This window comes from Ambystoma mexicanum, chromosome 3q, assembly GCF_040938575.1.
Source record: "Ambystoma mexicanum isolate Mex_15411 chromosome 3q, UKY_AmexF1_1, whole genome shotgun sequence".
Classification (NCBI taxonomy): Eukaryota; Metazoa; Chordata; class Amphibia; order Caudata; family Ambystomatidae; genus Ambystoma; species Ambystoma mexicanum.
In genome coordinates, this window is record NC_090926.1 from 387555393 (window position 1) to 387573919 (window position 18527).

The 18527-nt window shown below is 46.3% G+C and overlaps 1 protein-coding gene across 10 annotated transcripts in view; it reads left to right on the forward strand.

The window, feature by feature from the left end:
• Nucleotides 1–18527, forward strand: part of CAMK2A (calcium/calmodulin dependent protein kinase II alpha) — a 605670-nt gene that overhangs the window by 336820 nt on the left and 250323 nt on the right. For all 10 annotated transcript variants that reach the window (XM_069654060.1, XM_069654056.1, XM_069654059.1 and 7 more), the window contains exon 4: nucleotides 2150–2204. In XM_069654060.1, coding sequence (XP_069510161.1) covers nucleotides 2150–2204 — 55 coding nt within the window. The remainder of the gene's footprint in view (nucleotides 1–2149; nucleotides 2205–18527) is intronic.

Sequence of the window (18527 nt, forward strand, 5' to 3'; positions counted from 1 at the left end):
CATCACAGTATGTACTTCTTTAAGAGACGTACGTTCGAAACATTTCAGTTCCTTTTTTCAGATTTTGCAATTTCTGACACTGAAGGCTGGTGGACGTCATTAATGGACGGGCGAAGAATGAAACATGTAATCGCTGTGACAACGTTTTTGGCAGAGGTCTTTTTAGAGACTTGACCTACTAAAACTGCTTAATCTGTCTTGCTTATTGTTTTTCTTATTGGAGTTCATTATCTGAGCTTCATTTTCAGTTTTTTAAATCTTTTTTTCTTTTTTTCTCTCTCCCTACTTCCTTATTTTTTCTTGTTTTCATAGAGGCCATTGGACATGTTTTTTTGCATTTTGTTATTGCTAAAAAAATGTTGTTTCAATTTTAATGCAAATAAATAAAACATTTTTTTAAAAAAAACCTGCCAGTCTGATTCTTTTTTACCCTCATTTATGGGCAGGAGGAATTAACTGGAAGGAATTTAAATGTTGGGGGGGGGGTGGTGGCAAAGTGGAGTAGGGAGTAATAAAAACATATTTGTAAATCCACAACTGACGTTTGTGCTGCTAACATAAAATATATCCAACATAGCATATGCTCTCAGTTTTGATTAATGAACAGAGGAAGGCCAGGATCTGAGGCCTGCTGATTGACCAAAGGCATAGCTTGGTTATGCATTTTGAGGAGTTCCCATTTCTGGACCGGGTTAAGCCCAGGGCTGAGTTCCTCTGAGTGACACTGAGTTAAGCCTTGATTTCAGTCTACCCCTACTGTAGGGGTTATTGGAATTGGTTTGATGTGGCTGGTGATTTTACAGTAGCATAAAAACAACGTCAGAAAGATACGGCACACGCCAGCCATAAAAAATACTATGCCTAAGAGATCCTAGAGAAAGCAATATTTCCAGTGTGTCTGCTGGCCAACCCCAGGTAAGCCCTGAGTCTGAATTCCTGTTATCTGTCCTTGGTAAGTCATGAGTGTCAATTACTCAGAGCCACTCCGGGAGAACGCTGAGTCTGAATTCTTCTTAGCCACCCCAGGAAAGCCCTGAACCCCAATTCCTCTGAGCCATCCCGAGAAAGTCCTGAGTCTGCACTCCTCTGAATGGCTCTAGTGAAGCCCCTGGTCTGATATCCAGGGAGGGACCCAAGAGAAACAATGGGCCTCATTACGGGTCCGGCGGTAGCCGTGCCGGTAAAACCAGCAGGTAGCCGCCGGACCCGTAATGAATTACCAACGCCTGACTTCCCGGTGACACCGGGCTATTCCTGGTCTGGTGGCCAGAAAGTCAGGTGCCGGTCATTTTGTTAGTCCTCATTCCCATGGAGTCAAATAGGACTCCATGGGAATGGGGACACGGGAGAACCGGAACCATTAACAACAGTGCCCGTGCTCCCGTGAGAACTCTGCGAGCGGGTGCCATCCTGCCCGGCAGGTTTGACCCTGGCGTGCGGTACGGCACTCGCCTGCAGAGTTGTACTGTGCCGGTCCAGTAACAACTGTGCCGGTAGGCTTACCAGCAATGTTGTTACCAGACCGCCATAGTTATAATGAAGCCCAATGACTCTTGGTTTTACAGGGTGGCCCTAGGAAAGCACAGTGTCTGAGTTCCGAGTAGGAACGAGAGAATCTTTCCTGGGAATGCCTGTGTCTGAGCTGTGCTGAGCAACTCTAGCGAAGCCCTGGGCCTGGGTTCCGTTGAACAGCTTTCAAGAACACTAAATTGAGAGTTCCAGTGAATTATTCCATGACAGCTATGGGTATGAGTTCTACTATTGATTTATTTGAATTTGTTCCACAACCTGGTATACAATCAGGAGGAAAATCAGTGAGGAAGATCAGTTAATAGAAGGTGGTCAGGATGTGAGGGGGCATCCCTGTCCTGGAACCTCAGAAAACCGTGCACTATCCGAAGTGCCTCGTGCCTGCAAAGTGACATCCTCCCCATCCTAATGAACCCGCCAACATGCCTCTTTACACTGGGGGGATTTGTCCAGATCTGCATCAGATAAGGTTTTCAGACTGGGAGTGTCACATTGCTCAGCCCAATGTTTCTTTGTTTTGGACGATAAGTAGCAGCGCCCTTGCCATTGGCAGCTGTGTAACCGTGCATAGGGTCTCGGGCCCACTGATGATAACTGCTTTGCTCTCTCTTTTCCCCAGTGAGGCTCCATGACAGCATCTCAGAGGAGGGTCACCACTACCTGGTGTTTGATCTGTGAGTATTTGACGTCAGTGGCTACCTCCTGTCCAAGTATGTCACCATGCGGTCACGCTTATGCTTGCATGTTTGTAACGTACGTATTTGTGGGAACATTGCGCGTGGCATCATATAATGCATGCATGCATCAGTTGTAGGCTCAAGGGCTATGATATGCTGTCATTTTGCAATGCCACCCTCAACCAGGGGCAAACAGTTTACCTAGCCTAGCCTCACGATCAGAAGTCATGTTGTGTTGATTTATTATTCTGAGCACCACAATCTCAATTATTTACCAAGCAGGGCTTCAGGTCAGGATCCTGTGGTCTAAGAGTGAGGTTGAGAGTAAGATCGCAGGTGGCTAGTAACACAGGTTGAGAAATCATCCGCCATGGATAATTCAGGTGGAAACAAACTTTGCTGCTAGATCTCCCCCGCTGTGATTGGTGCCCCCTACTGTGATTTTGCTTTTAGGTTTCCCTCATTCTGATTTTACTCCTAGGTGCTCCCTCTTGACTCTGCTCCTAGGTGTTCCGAAGCGCTCCCACTGTGTCCTGATTCTGGATATTTCCCACCGTTATCTCTGCTGTTAGGTTCTACGAGTGCTTCCTACCATGCTCAGAGTGATCTTCTACTGGGCATCCCGCCATTAATCCTGCTTGCAGACTCCACTGAGTCTGTTGTTGCTTTTAGCTGTCTGTTCCTGTTCCTTTACTCCTGGGTGTCTTTGCACAATACGCACCGTTTACCATCAGTACTCTCCTCCACCGCGCACCAGGAACTCAGAGGTGCCTGTCCTCCATCTTCCTCAATACTAAAACTCCACAGTCAGTGAACCCTCCGCAGCACCCCTTAAAACGTTCAAAGCAACTCTACCTACCCATTACAACAGCCCCACCCGTAGCCCAGCTTGCTAGATGTTTCAACCGCAAACTTTGCCAGCTCTCTAAAGAAAACAGGAGACTTGAGGAAAGCTGGAGAGAAAGCGACCTACCGGCAGACAAAAGGACACCCTACCAACAATTCTAGATCTACAGAACAATGGAAACAATAAAATCTCCTGATGCAGACTGCACCTAGTCTCTGTAAAACAGTCAGAAGAAAATGTTCAAAATTATGAAAGAATTCAAAACCTTGGCCAGAAATATATCGCCAATGCCCTCCCATCAACTTTGCAACCCCATCTCAGCACACGTAAGCAACGAATTTGGCACATCCAAGACCCCTAGGCAAGGGAGGCCAAACAACACATGCAATATCAGCTGTGGAGTGCCCCAAAGATCCAGCCTCTCAGCACTTCTATGCAACCTCTACATGATTAATTTTCTTAAAACTCATTAACAACTTAGGCCTGACATGCTTCCACCATGCAGACAATACCCAAATCACCCTCCTCACAACTAGTCCTCAGAGTGGTTCGTTACACTTGACGGCAAAATGACTCATACTTAACGCAACCAGAACTGCTAATTTGTGGCACCAAAACAAAGGACCCTACATGAGTCTCTGGACCTGAATAAATGGGAACCTGCCTAAGGCACATTCAGTGATAAAAAGGATCACACTCTTAATGCACATGAGCCCCAACTCGATCCCAGGCACAGCCAATGCAAGGAGTTACTTCTTCAAAGCATGATCTATCCAGTGCATCGGGCCCACCTTGTTTTTTTCTACGGAGAACGATGACAGTCATCGTACTAGTACTACCCAGGCTAGTCTACTCCGGGAGCATGTACCCGAGTCACCAGCAATACTTAAACGGGCCTCAAAGAGCTCAAAATGCCATAGCTGGACTCCTACTGAAACTCTAAAGACATGAGCGCGCCACTGCTGCCCTCCGAAATTTCCCTGAAACATAGAACATAATTCAAAACTGTCTACATCGCCCATTGCATCTTCCATAGCAGGTGCGCAAAATCCACGGGGAAGAAATACACCCACTACAAGCAATCCAGAGCCCTTCAACCCAGCAATGCACCCTAAGTACCAACCTTTAAATGGAAAAGACATAGAGGTTATTATTTGTTTATTGATATTGATTAAGCTTTGGCACTTAACTCCGAGGCTTCTCGGCACAGAAGAAGGCCACCTAGTTTTCTGAAAATCCCTCAGAACCTGTCTATCAACAAGGCCATTACTGGCACACTACCATTGCATCCTTATATATGGGAACAATTGCAGTAAAACAGACCAATCTCAACCAGTACCCATCTCAGACTCCAACCCCAAGACCTACCATAGAGAATGAAATTAACATGGAAGCCCCAAAAAGCTGAACCACTTTAACGTTTTACTATATAAATATGCATTGCAGAACTGGACCCAAAATACATACTTAAGCAAAGCCCCACCAGCATATGAACCCCGCAAACCAGGATGGAACACAGACAGGATCCTTTTGGGTCGGCCTCTGCAATACAGGATGAATATCTGCAAACAACCCCTCAACCAAGAAAACCAGGGAGAACAAACTCGGTTGTGTCACTCTCCCCTCCATTCACCCATCTGCCTTAAAGCTCCAACACAACCCCCAATGGGCACGGGAAAGCAGAATGCTTGTATTCTGCTGACTAGCTCCTCCTTCTGCAGACAGCTTCCCTGCTCTTTATCAATCAATTTCTGTCTGGTTCTGTGTCTGTCGACTTTCCCCTTGCCCCAAGATGCATTTTGGGATGAAATGTGCATTTAGAACATGAACAGCATACACCTGCAAATTCTGGGGGCCTGGTGTTACGAAGAAGAGCTACTGACATTCCCTGCAACTCTCACATAGGTCTGAGTTCTGAGACAAGTAACATTTTGGGGTTTGAGGAAGGACACTTCATAGGGTGCAGGATTGGCAGCCATGTTTGGCAGATTTGCTATAGTAGTCTCCAGACTATCACTATTCTGCACAAGTTTAGTGCCCAGTTAGGTCATATAGGCCATATATAACTGAAAAACAGAAGAGGGTTGCAATGTGATCAAGTGGGGGGAGCCATAACCCTTGACCAATAAGCCATAGAATCTGCCTGCTTGCTTGGAGCTAGGCTCTCTTACCCACTAATAGGTGGCAAAGGCAGCTGGACCCCAGATTTAAGTAACTGTGTCAGAAGATCACTTGTGTGTGAATGGGGGGAGTAGAAAGCAGATAAAAGAACAGTTGCTTCATACCAGATTGAGTGACACATAATTTGGGATGAACACCACTGTCTCCAAAAACACACTAAAACAGCTCCATGGGTGATGCAAGGGACTAAAAGAAGGGAACAGAAGAAAAAAGGGAAAAGCAATGGTTGAAGGGACTTTATGTACACTGAATGTGCACTGAAGTATAGAACCCTATTGCATATCTTCAGAAGCAAAATATTTTCAGAACAGGGAATGGGCCACATTACGTGTCTGGCGGAATGGGTTAATGGGGTCCGCTAATGGATGCGGACCCGTTATTCCCATTTAGCCTGATTATGAGGTCCACTCGTGGGACCTGGTAAGGACGCATTGAGCCCTACGGGGGCTCGAATGGGAATGGGGAAGGTCCGGGCCCGGGTTCCCAGATGGAGGAATGGCCCGGTAATTCCCCATTCAGGGAACCTGGACCCGGTTTTGGAGGCAGCCATGCCGCCAATAGCGGCATGGCTACCGCCAAAGCCGCAATGAGGCCCAATGTGTTTTAGTCAGCACTGATAGATCAAAGACCTGTGCCTGACTTTTTTTGAGATCATGGTGCCAGGAGAAAGTATTAACCAGTAGTCCTTTAAGTTAGCAATGCTAAATTTCTCTCTGACCCACATCTTGGGTGTTTTGTCTGTGGAGGTTACACAGGGCTCTGTAGTTCCCTTAACTCACTATTGGTAGGTGTAGACAACCAATCCTAGTTTAAGCACTATAGGAGGGGAATGTGGGTGGCAGTGCATGTAGTGTAAGACAAGGTTAATAGGTCAATACAGATGAATGCATAGTCTGAGTTAAACTCAGGAAAATAACTCTTTATCAACACAATACACATAAAATACTGTTACTAAAATAAAATAGTGTGAAATACCAATAGACTATCTGTGACTGTAAATTTAAAGTTATTGGAGAAGTGTATCTATAGGAAACAATATCCTAGCAGCACGATTCAGTTGGTGTGCCAGGTGATGTAGAAGTAGCTTGGTGAGAAAAGTATAATACATCATTTTAAATGAGCTTTATATCATCCACAGACTAATAAATATGTTGAAAGATTTAACAGAACAATAATGATGGAGTCACAATGGATGTAACAGCGAACTGTGATAGGATGTCAATATGGAATTTAATTTGTCAGTTTATGGGGTGTCTGCCCATTGCATCAAAACAATAATTGATTTCGGTCAACACAGTCAAATTCTGTGGATAAATCTACTCATGCCAGATAAAGTGCTGAGTTTCCTTTGAGCCAGACTTGCAGTTACAAAAGCCTGACAATGAGGCTGCTAGAATTTGTGCAATGTTTTGGCCTCAAGATCATTTGGAATTTACTTGGCTTTTCTAATGCTGTTGCCCATTGTTTGAGGCCATCTAAAAGTAGGAATGTGAAGATCTTAGATGAAGAATAAAAGGGCGTGGACTGTTGCTCAGCATGCTGACAGGAACACTGCCTGAGGAAATCTTACACGCCAACAGTCCATTTACACAGACTGCACCACACGCTGTAAGTACACCGCTGTAAAGAATCAACATGCGCACTAAAACCCAATGTCTTCATACATTCTTAAACTGTGAAGGAGGTTTGGTGTTCTGGGCAGTTTAGGATTCTGGGGTACTAAAGATGTCTGCCAAAGCAAGAAACCAAGGAGTGACAGACCATGCCTGTGGGCCAATTTATTTGACACATTGTAATAGAGCTTTATTCATTCAGAGAACAAAAGCTGAAGAGCTTTCTTGCTTTCTACAGAGTGTCAAGAATCACTTGAGTAACCCCTGAAGCTGGGCAGGTGCAGAATGGGTGGGTTGCCACCCTTTCAGAGAGGTGCAATCCTCAGCGTAACACCATAGTTTCAAGACCCACGTGTTTGGTTTAAGCAGTGCCAGAAGTGATGCTGGGTCTATGTCTTGCAGGGCCCAATAGTTATTATGCATGTATTAAAGCCCTGCCTGGTCCCTGCTTCTTTTGATCCTCGTGCATCCGACTCCATTACCAGACTTTTCTGGGATCCTGGCTCATTACGCTCAGTAGGCAGCTGGGGAGCCGGTGTAAGTGGATCTAGGTCGCCTGGCCTAAGCCCCGCCCACCTGGTGCCTTCCTGGTTGCCGCTCTTTTTCACCACTTAGCAAGCCCCGCCCACCTGGTGCCCTTCTGCTTGCTGCCCTTTTTTTCCTTCTCAAGGAGCCCTCCAGCCTCTTTTCCTTTGCAACTGGGTAGCCGGTGTAAGTGGATCTAGGTCACCTGGCCTAAGAACTACCCACCTTCTTAGCCCTGCCTCTTCCTTCCTGCTCTTAACTCTTAGATCAAGGGTGTCTCTTGCCCGGGTGTCGAAAGCGAAGGGCAGACAAAGAAAAGGGCAATTCCTGTTTGGACCTGTTTGGACCAGGAGGATCCAGGAGCCAGACCCCTTCTAAGACAGTAGGTAAGCATGCACCAACATGTGTTTACACCCTCTGTCCCCACAGGTCATCCCCACCCTCTCTGGTCCACCCGTGTTGTTCCCTTGTGCCCCCTCCCCCTTCCCACACACAGAAGTCTGTCCTGCTACATTCTGGTTTCACCATCACCGTCTTGTGGCCAATGCTGGATTTTACTTTTATGGACTTCATTGATTCATGGTGCGTTACCCTTTCTCAACTGTCATGCTGGACTTCCTTTGTATCTTGTACTCATGGTGACCCTGAGTCATGCTGTTCCCATCTTCATCTTGTATCCTGGCTTGCAACATTATGTGTTACTACTGACTTCTGCAGTTGTATTCGCACTTAATCTATCAGAATTGTCCCTGGACTTAGTATGATAGAAACCTCGTCTGTCGCTCCTCCATCCCCTTACTGTCCCCCCACCCCTTCCCTCCAGCACTATCTGAAATGTTGTCGGGCCTAGTACGATAGTTGTTTGTTTTGTTCCTCCTCTCCCTTTCTGCACCCTTCTCCCTCATCTTTTGTTTTTCTCTGGCTCTACCAGAAATGTCGTCAGGCCTAGTACAGTAGTCGCCTGTCTGTTTCCATTTCCTTCCCACTCTCCCCCTCTCTTCCTTATCTATGTCTTAGCTCTTGCACTATCGGTAATGTCGTCAGGCCGAGTACGATAGTTAATTTCACATCTTTACTGTTCATGGCCTGTAAGAATGTCATTGGGCCTCATTACACGGTAGGCGGAGAACCATGGCGCTATTAGCGCCATGGTTCATGCCGGTAAAATACTGCCACCGCCTTGGTGGAAAGGCGGTAATTCCCCGTTCCACCATTGCCCTTCCCCATTCCCATTTTTGCCCCACAGGGCATAATAGAATGGGGAAGGTGCTAATTACGGTACCGCAAATTGCGGTACCGTAATTAGCTCCCTGGGTCCCTTTGCGGGTTGGTTTTTAACGCCTGCAAAAAGCAGGTCGTTAAATACCCCAACCCACAAAGGGACCTCGTAGTAAGGCGGTAAGGGTTTACCGGTACCGGTAAAATACTGGTACCGATAAACCCTTACCGCCTACCGTGTAATGAAGCCCATTGTATTTTCCCTTGTTCCCTCCCTTGCTTTGAAACACTTTGAAACACATTGTGTATAGGCGCTATATAAATAAACTATCATACCATATCATATCACCCTTGTCAGACTTGTCTGTGATCCTGGCACATCCAATGCCCTTGCCAGACTTGTCTGTGATCCTAGTGTATCCAATACCCTTGCCAGAATTGTCTGAGCTCCTGGTGCATCCCACACCCTTGCCAAACTTTTCAGTGATCGTGGCGCTTCTGCACCGTTGCCAGAATAGTCTGTGATTTGTTGCTGTTTTTGTTCTTGCTCACCCATCCCAAATGTTCAATTTGGGCTCAGGTTTGTTTTTTCAAACGGGGGGTAATTTCTGTGGTAGTTTTGTTGTTGTCATAAAACTAAGTTGACCCGAGTTGCACTACCTCTTTTTTCTAGTCTACTCAGACATTGACCACTGCTAAGGTCAGAGATGCTTTCTTTTCGTGCTTTGTGAGTGGTCCAACAATGCCTGTTTTGTCTTTTTGAAAATCAGATGCAATATAAACATTGCCATGTTCATTTAATGAATACAATGTAGTTGAATGATACGTGAATTTCAACAATAAGCAATGCACCCTGTAGCACTCAACCTCAGCTGGAAATTAAGGGACTGGTTCACAGCAGATGTCAACCAGCGAAAATATTGGTTTCCATGGATTCAAAAAGGGGGTACGTTTTGGACAAAGGTAAAACGGACGAACAAAACGCAATGAGCAAGTCGCATAATATCCGGGATTGTGGCTCAGTGGGCTAACCTATCTTTGACCCAGATTTGTCTTTGATCTAATGGTCACAGGTGCGAGTCCCAGCAGTTCATCTTTCTGAGGTCGCGTAATGAGTAAATTAAATGGGTAACAATCAAAATCTGTTATCGTGACAAGAGGATCCCTGGTGGAGTTGTGAAGAACTCCCTTATAATAAAAACAAAATCAAACCTCAAATGAATAATTGTTTAGCTTTTCGGAAGTCCACTTGGTACAATTTCAAATTCATTATTGACTAGGGGGTTATAATTTGTTCCAATAAATAAGAGTAAGTCATTTCAAATGGACATGGGTGTGTTCATCTATCCATTCCATATATATATATAAAGCAGAACATCTGTTAATTTGTTCTTTTTACAATTCCACACCGTTCACCAATCTGCACCAGATTTTGCATAGTTACCTGTTAGGACCCTCCTGGCATTACTGGCTACATGCCCTTCGGACACCCTTCCCTTTTCCCTGGATTTCAGCCCCTCCACACATGAGACGGTTGCCTGAAATCAGCAAAACATCAATGTGGTTGGAGGAGGATCGGACAAAGCTCATTTTAAGCCTCTCGCCAGAGCACAAAACTCAAGGGGCCATGAACACCGTGTTTCAAGGCCCTAGGACCCATTTTGTCTGAGATATTTGCACTGCAACGCACTACACCGCGCTTGGGCGAAGCGACAGGTGTGGAGAGTGCACCGAAGATTCCAGTATGCTGTAGCATGCCAACTCTTGCCTTCCCTCCACGTCTGCCAAAGGGTAAGTCAGCTAGCTGCACATTCTCAGTGCAGTTTACTTCAGAGTGCAAAGCACATCAAGCGATAAGGGACTCGGAGCAGCGACCTATTGGATCATTGATTTTCAACAATTGATGAGAGTGTTATCATGTCTGTCTACAGAACCAGTGCTGAGTATGGTTACTTTTTGCTAGGATTTACATAAAAATGACACTGAAATACTTTCATTCTACACTGCTGAAATGAATTGATAGCTAACTCAATAATGTGAATTTCAATGGACCGCTAAATTTACTCTGCAAGTTCTCAAAGTGACAAGAATCTATTTCAAGTTCTACAAACTGATTACATGTCACTTACAAAGAGCACATGTTTATTCGGTAACTTGCAAGATTATGAAGCAACGGTATTAATGGACACATCTAAATGTGCGGATGTAAAACTAAAAGAACTCATGCAAGAGGACACATATGAACAATTACAAGTGCTTCCCACTATAGAAACCAAGATATCGATAGGATTTTGGATTTTGGCCATACTAAAAAGTGGCAACCTGTTAACTTTTCTACCTGTATCGCATCCCGCTATAGGCATTTTGTTACTGCTTGCCAAAAATATCATGGATCCACCTGCGGGACTCACAGGGGCATACAATATTAGTTGAGGGGAATCACTTTCAAAATACATTGAAACCTTTTTACAGATGCTTGTATTGAATAAGGACAGCATTGTGAGCGCTACAGGCGGCTTCCACGCCTGCGCCTGGAGGACCTGCAGAAGAAATGGAATGGTGCATTGCTGATAACTCTCAATGCACGCAGTTTGTTCATCGGCACTCCTCTTGGTGAAGGAGTATGAGCAATGCATAAAGCCCTCCAGGGATCAACTGTGCATCGATGCCAATCATGAATATCTACTCATAGTGTTAGGAGCCACACTGAAAATAACTTATTTTCAATTCTGACATCAATTTCACAAACACAAATCAGGACATAAGACTAGAAGCACATTTTCCATCCATTCTGCAAAACCGTTCATGAATGGCTTCGCAGAAATGTTAGCGTTGCCTAAGAATAGGTGGAAGGAAGCAGGGAATGCTGGCTTGCTTCATTGATTATATATTTATAGTTTCTTAATTGAGGATCTTAGATTAGAGATACTGGGGGTCATTCCGAGTTTGGCAGTAAGGGTTTACGGGCACCGGTAAGGATGCCAGTGCGATAAACCCATACCACCCTATTCTGAGGTCCCTTAGCGGGTCCCAGCTGGAACGGCTGGTCTGACCAGCTGTTCTTTACGGGACCCGTTAAGGGACCTTGGAGCTAATAATGGGCCTGCAATACGCGGGCCCGTTATTAGTGCCTTCCCCATTCCCATTGAGCCCTATTGGGGCTCTATTGGGGCTCAATGGGAATGGGGAATGTTTTACTGAATGGGGACTTACCGGGTCCTCCAAGGTCGGAATGACCCGGTAAGTCCCCATTCAGTGAGACTGGACCTGGACCCGGGTTTGGAGGCAGCCATGGCGCTAACAGCACCATGGCTGCCTCCAAACTCGTAATGGCCCCCTCACTGTAACTTAGCGGAGCTGTCTGCAGAGGTGACTGCTGTCCTTGGCAGTCATTCTACATGTTTCTCCAGATAGTCTGTTGTTGCTCTCCTTGCTTTGTGGGAGGACCCATTTAAGTTCTACATACGCCACGGAGCAGTCTGCGGAGCTGTCTGCAGAGGTGACTGCAGTCCTTGGCATTCATTCTACACATCTCTCCAGAGAGTCTGTTGTTGCTCTCCTTGGTTTGTCGGAGGACCCATTCAAGCTCCACATATGAAGTGGAGCAGTCGGCGGAGCTGTCTGCAGAGTTGACTGCAGCCCTTGGCAGTCATTCTACACATTTCTCCAGAGAGTCTGTTGTTGCTCTTCTTTCTTTGTGGGAGGACCCATTTAAACTCTACATACACCACAGAGCGGTCCGCAGAGCTGTCTGCAGAGGCTCGGTCATGGACATTGCAAGGCAATCCAAGCCGGGTGATGAAGCAGGCGGACGCTGACTGAGAAGTCATGCCCTCAATTGGAAAGAAAATCTCAGGCTCATGCAGGTAAGACTTGCGCTCTTTCCGATTCCACTGTGGGAGAGGGCCGTCGACTCCCTACACCCGCCGACCTACTGCATCCATTTCCTCAGGCTCTAGTGAGTGGCATCGGCTCCCAGCCCACCCCTGACAAGAGGGAGCTCGCTACACATGAACTTTGCGAACCCAGTATGGAGCTGGGCATGGTGACCGCCGCCGATGATAACAAGTCGGCTACAACCTCCAACTGAGACACCCACAGAGTCTCACCTGCTCCACCCGCTTCTTCCGTGGCTCCCAGCACCAACCACTGCCCCCGCAGCTACGCATCTGCGAGCAGCATCTTGGTAGAGACTATCGGAGCATGGTCCCTCCCGGAGCCTGCTTTGGGGGTGGAGGGCTCTGTGGGGAGTGGAGGGAGGAGTGGGTTAAGAGTGCTAGCCGACCGAAGCCCTGAAGTTCCTGCCCCTGGCCGTTTGTCAATTTGGACCCAGCGGTGAAGTACAAAGAGGGGACGGACATACCCCCAGCGTAAGCCAGCCGATGACAATACCCCCACTTGGCATTTTGGCTAGACTAACCAGCGGGCTAGAACAATCAAGAGTAAACATTGTGGCATGGATGGGTACATGCCGAGCCGGTTAGTGATGCAGCCGTCATTATGCTAAACGAACTAAAACAAACTGCTACGTCTTCTACAATTTCCAGCTCAGTGTCAGACGGGACTGACTTAGAACTGGATTGTCATGCAGACGTTTACATTACAACATTACAACCAAAGCTAATCAGAGACTCGATATTCCAGTACTTTCACCAGAATTGACAAGCACCAAAAGCCTGAAAGTGGGCACCAACTCTCGGAAAAAAACCCTAGCAAAGAAAAGAGGAAAAGAGAAAGTCCACTCCCTACCCAAAGGGGAAAGGTTGAAAACGCGAGATAAAGTCGACTCTGAGAAAAATCTTGAGAAAGAAACAGTTACTGTCAAAGAGGAAAGCCGAAACATGTAAGAAATTCCTCCCAAACCCATTACTGTCAAGTGCCCTAAAAGATTTGTTTAAGAAGCATCATAAGCAAAAACTGGATTTGTTCCTGGAATTATCGGGCGCAGAAATTCTGGAGGCTATAAAAGAACTGCTTCTAGTGAACAAATCGGGAAAAATAGAGGACAAAACCACCAAGCTAGATGTCCCGCCTTTACCAGCTCCCTTGCAACGTCTAACAAATACAAGTCTTATAATCGGTCATCCAATCCAGAACTGCAGGGAGGAAATAAGGTCTGTACAGACGAGCATGCAACATAATGGAGGGCTCAGTCTGCCACACAACCTAAACGCGGTCACAGCTGAGAAGACTTTGGCGACCGTCCCCAAACCTCCTAAGAACCGAGGACTGTGGGGAGATTTATTACCAGTGTTCCCTGCTTCTCCAACTCAGGGTCCAATTACTAATCCTGTCACCAAGTTCGCCGGCACCCAACTACGGGCAAACCAAACGGAAACCTTGGGCGACACCAACAGAAAAACCGCTGAAGTCCCTTTTGCTCTCCTCCTCATCACAGCTCGGCAGAAAATGTTTTGCCTCAAATGTCATCACGTATTGTGAGGAGTAACCAACGTGAAGCCTTAACACCCCATCCAAGCCAAAACCATAATTGCACCCCTGTGGTGTGCACGCCGCCCATAAACAGAAGATTGAGCGAAATTCCTACGACATCACTGAAAGATACTCCGTCTAAAAAACCTGACCTCCTGACTATTATGTCAGCAGTGACAATAGCTTTGGCACCCTTTGGCAAGCTTTACGAGTCATTAAACGACTCACTGAAGGACAATACAACCATCATAGCTATGATGCATTCAAAACTCATCTTTGTGGAAGGGTACATAACGGCCCTGGAGCAAAAATCGTCAGAACAACAAGCTTCATGGGAAACAAGATTTGCTTCGCTTAAAGACCTACCAAACCTCCGATCATCGGCCAACTTGAAACAGACGAGTAGAACAGAGACAGAAACACAAACTTCCCCAGACTTTCCTCACTCAACAACTTCTCCCACACAAAAAGGAGCTAGGACTAAAAGGAACCAACTGGAAACAGACGGGTGAGGCTATACTGTTTCATACCCCGTCAGACGGAATCTCGGTCCAGCCAGTAGTCGAGCAGAACAGGCATTTAGTGTCGACCATTCCTAACCAAACATCCAGTCACAGAGGACAGGAAACTCCTCCTCAGGCACAGCCTAAGTCCCCTCTAAGCAAGCAGAATGTGACTCATGCCACGAAGGGTTTCCCGCTGTTTGGCACTACAAAAATAAAGATGATCCCAGAGCAGGGAGAAAAAAAAAACAGGTGTTATTGCAACTAGTTACAAAGTACATGATGGCGACCAAAGCATCTGCAAATTGCCCGAGTAAGGTGCCAACCAAACCAAACGCTCAAAGCGATGTGTGCCAGTCAGACGCAGAGGTGGTGGACTTAGTCAAATCACCAATAACAGTCGAAGATTTTATGGCAGAAAAATCTTTGATGGATATAACACAACACTTGGCCCTAGATTACGGATCACAAGGCCACAAGCCCATATCTCACCCATTGACAACAACGGCCTTGGTCCAGACTGAGGTAGGTTTGTGGTGGCAATCGCCGGATAAAGTACAAGAAAACTCTGAGATCTCTTTTTTGACTCCTGAACCCAAGTGCACAGCCATTGAGTGTCCAGAGGTTCGGATTTACGTCCGTAACAAACCTCAACTCAGTGAACCAATGACCCAACGGAATGATCAAATATCCCCACCTCGAGCAAGTGCAAACAATGAAACCCAACCAAGCTATAATATGCGAACTAATCTCTCCCATTCGGTGAAACAGCATAGACGAGAAAGACAGCCTGAAAACCAGAAGTCCTATCCACGTGTCAAAACTTCCCACAAACAAGCGGTGGAGACAACTAATCTTTAAATTAGAGCAAGTAACGAGCAATGACAAAGACTTGGTCTTGAATAGAAAAACAGTTCTTTACCTGATAAGCAAAGTTTGGAAATTTAAATCCTTAAAAACCGACGACTTCACACTGATCGAGCCCTACCACAGGGACCAGAAAGCTAAACCTTACTTGCACATAAAAGCGTCTTCAGTGCGAGACGTGTCCAAAGTAGTCGATTTAGAACTTGGGCATATGGGTCTTATTGAATTACCAGGGAAACATCCGGAAAATCGCACTCGCTCAAGAGGTGGAGCAACGGTGACCAAAAATTATCGTTATACATCGAAAACAGAAGACTTTTACAAACACAACAGATGGGGTAAAAAGCCCAGAACCCCCTAGGACCGACGATACAGACTGTGCGAGCTGGTTCAGGGATTAGCATCATAAAAAAACTTGCCTAGTCCTAGGGACTACTAGAAGTACTAATATCTTGGAAACACCTTACACCAGACTCCAAGATGTGGGATACTGCCCAGATGGCAATCATTCCCCTTTATCTGGAACCCTCAAAGAACTACGAATAAAAACCTCTGTGCACCAGTGGCAGAGGTTATTGTTAAAATTCAAGTTGATCATCAGACAACTCACATAATCATCTGTGTTGATCTAAACGCCAAAGGCTCTGAACCTAGCCAGAGTGGGGCAAAACAATCGGCAGGGTCACTAGCCGAGGAGCGGGGGACTATATGGCTAGACTTAATGAATTCACGTAATTTCCACAACATGGCATGCCTATAAGATAAAAGCAACAGTTGCCCACCTGTCAGAGAACACTCCTATCCTATCCTAAAGCCTGTCTGCAGTTTTGCGTGCTATTGATTACACAATTCTGAGGTGCAGAGCAGACAAGCTTGCTGGTATCACTGCGCGGGATAAAGATATGGTCTGAATTAACGTTTGCCAAATCCCACTAATTTGTGCAGTGACGTATGGTGTCTCCCTGCTCAAGACATGTTTTTATTTGCACGATGTTCTAGTCATGCATCATTAAATGGCATAGACGGGCTGCCAGCAGAATGCTGATATGATACCCAGAGGTTTCTAAGCGTGGACCCGGATATCGAACCTGTGGTGCCCCGTGTCATCTTGCTTCCAAGGCGAGCATGTTGCCCCTGAGCTATCCTCCCGATGACACACAGCTGCGGTTCAGGGTGTTATATATAAACAAATCACTGCAAGGCCAACCCTGCGTGTTGCTGGACTTCCTCCATAGACATGGGACAGCACCTTAAGTAACTGATCAACATCTAGGCTTGGATTGATAAAGGATGTGTGTCACCTATTAAGGTTGCATTCTCTTGGCTGCCCATGTTGGGCCAAGTACTACTGCCAGCCCTTAAGGCGTGGAGCTTACTGTTCAATACATTCTGTTCTTTGCGCCTGAAACCCTGCAATTATAATTCAGTATAATCACCATCGGACTGTACTGCGTGGCATGTCTCTTTCTTCTCCGTAAGCAGATCATGCTTTCTGCCATGCCTCGGCAATGCTAGGCCACTCACATTGGGGTCCTGACGTATTAATTATCAACGACCAGTCAGTCCAAGAGAAGGTGACAAGACTGTCTCCAAATCAAAAGACAAAGGAGTGCATCCAACTCTGGGTGCCATTAAATTGATAAGATATTGCACCATGCCTGAAGGGAAATGGGACCCGTTGCGCTCTCTATCCTACTCAACTGATATGTGTGTGTCACTACGAACAGAGTTTGAAGTGGGCAGGAACTATTGGGAACGGAGTTCCTCTACTTTTATTTTTTTGTAACTCTTTTCACTATTCTGGAGCTGACCTTGTTGAAGTTAAAACCTACTGCTTCATTCTACCATCCTATAGCAGTTACAGATCATCTTAAATCGGTTTGACCATACATTTACGGGGCCTGGATGACCTCTCATCATGGAATGGATGGAATCTAGCTGGCTCTGTCTTGCCACAGGGAGGCGAAGGAGGTCTTTCTAGTACCAAGAAGGCATCTCTCTTCAACCCCATATTTCCCTGATATTTGGAAAATGTGTCAAGTTGTTAGCTCAAGTCAAATGCTGAGAAGAGGATGATACACGTCCAGGCAGGGATGTTATTTTAATATCTGGGGATCATGGGTGTAACCTTTGGTCTATGGAGGATCACAGACTTTCTGTGGAGGATCACAGACTTTTTACCCCTACTGCCCTATGTCAGACCAAAGGAGAAAAAAAAAAAGGATTTCAGCCGTGGAGCCCAGGCTTTGGAATGGATTCCCGTATTATATTCATGAGAGCTCAGATTGTTCTGGTTTCAGGCCCCGTGGAAGAGGCACCTCTTCAGGTAGATGTTAGTTATGGGTGAAAGCAGAGTTCAGATCTGCGAGGAGAGGCGACATATACATGACAAAAATGAAAAACCGTATAGGGGTCCATCAACTGGCCATTCTCCTCACTTGTCTGTCATCCCGCTCTGGCCCCAACCCCTTGACCCGTGCGTTGCCCTATGCTCTGGCCTACCCCGTCCACTGCCAAGGTCACTCTTCCTCGGCCTTTTCTGGGACACGTGCACCATTGGCTTTGATGAAGACATGCCACCAAATTCCAAGTGGTCCTCTTCAAATTCTGAAAAACCAGAGGATACATTCATCCGCTGAGGTTATCGAGTCTTGAGCTCTTAGGCGCCCCTTCTAACCCCTCCCACGCGTCCTAAGAGAAACAATGTCACTCCAGGTACAGGAAAAAAAAGCCAGAAACTCATCTGTTTGAACAATCTTCTTAATTTCACGCGTGTTACTGTTTCCTAGTTTTCGCGCTGAAGTAGCACCTGTGCGGCGTGCTGCATATTACAGAAAACCCGACCTAGCACATCCATTTAACACAGCCCCTCCACGCTTGCTGCGCCTGGTGGGAAACGGCAGAATGTGGCACTTCTCCAGCACGAGGCACCTTATTTGAGACTTCAGACTGTGACACCCCATCAAAGCCTGAGAGACCTGAAGTGAGACCGCAGACTGTGCCACTTCTTCACCACGAGGCACCGGATGCAAGACCACACACTGTGCAGAGCCCTTTCCTGTTTTGCTAGCTGGTGTGAAAGAAGAGAACGTGTTCAACACAATTCACTGGTCCATTGCTGAGACTCTGAGAG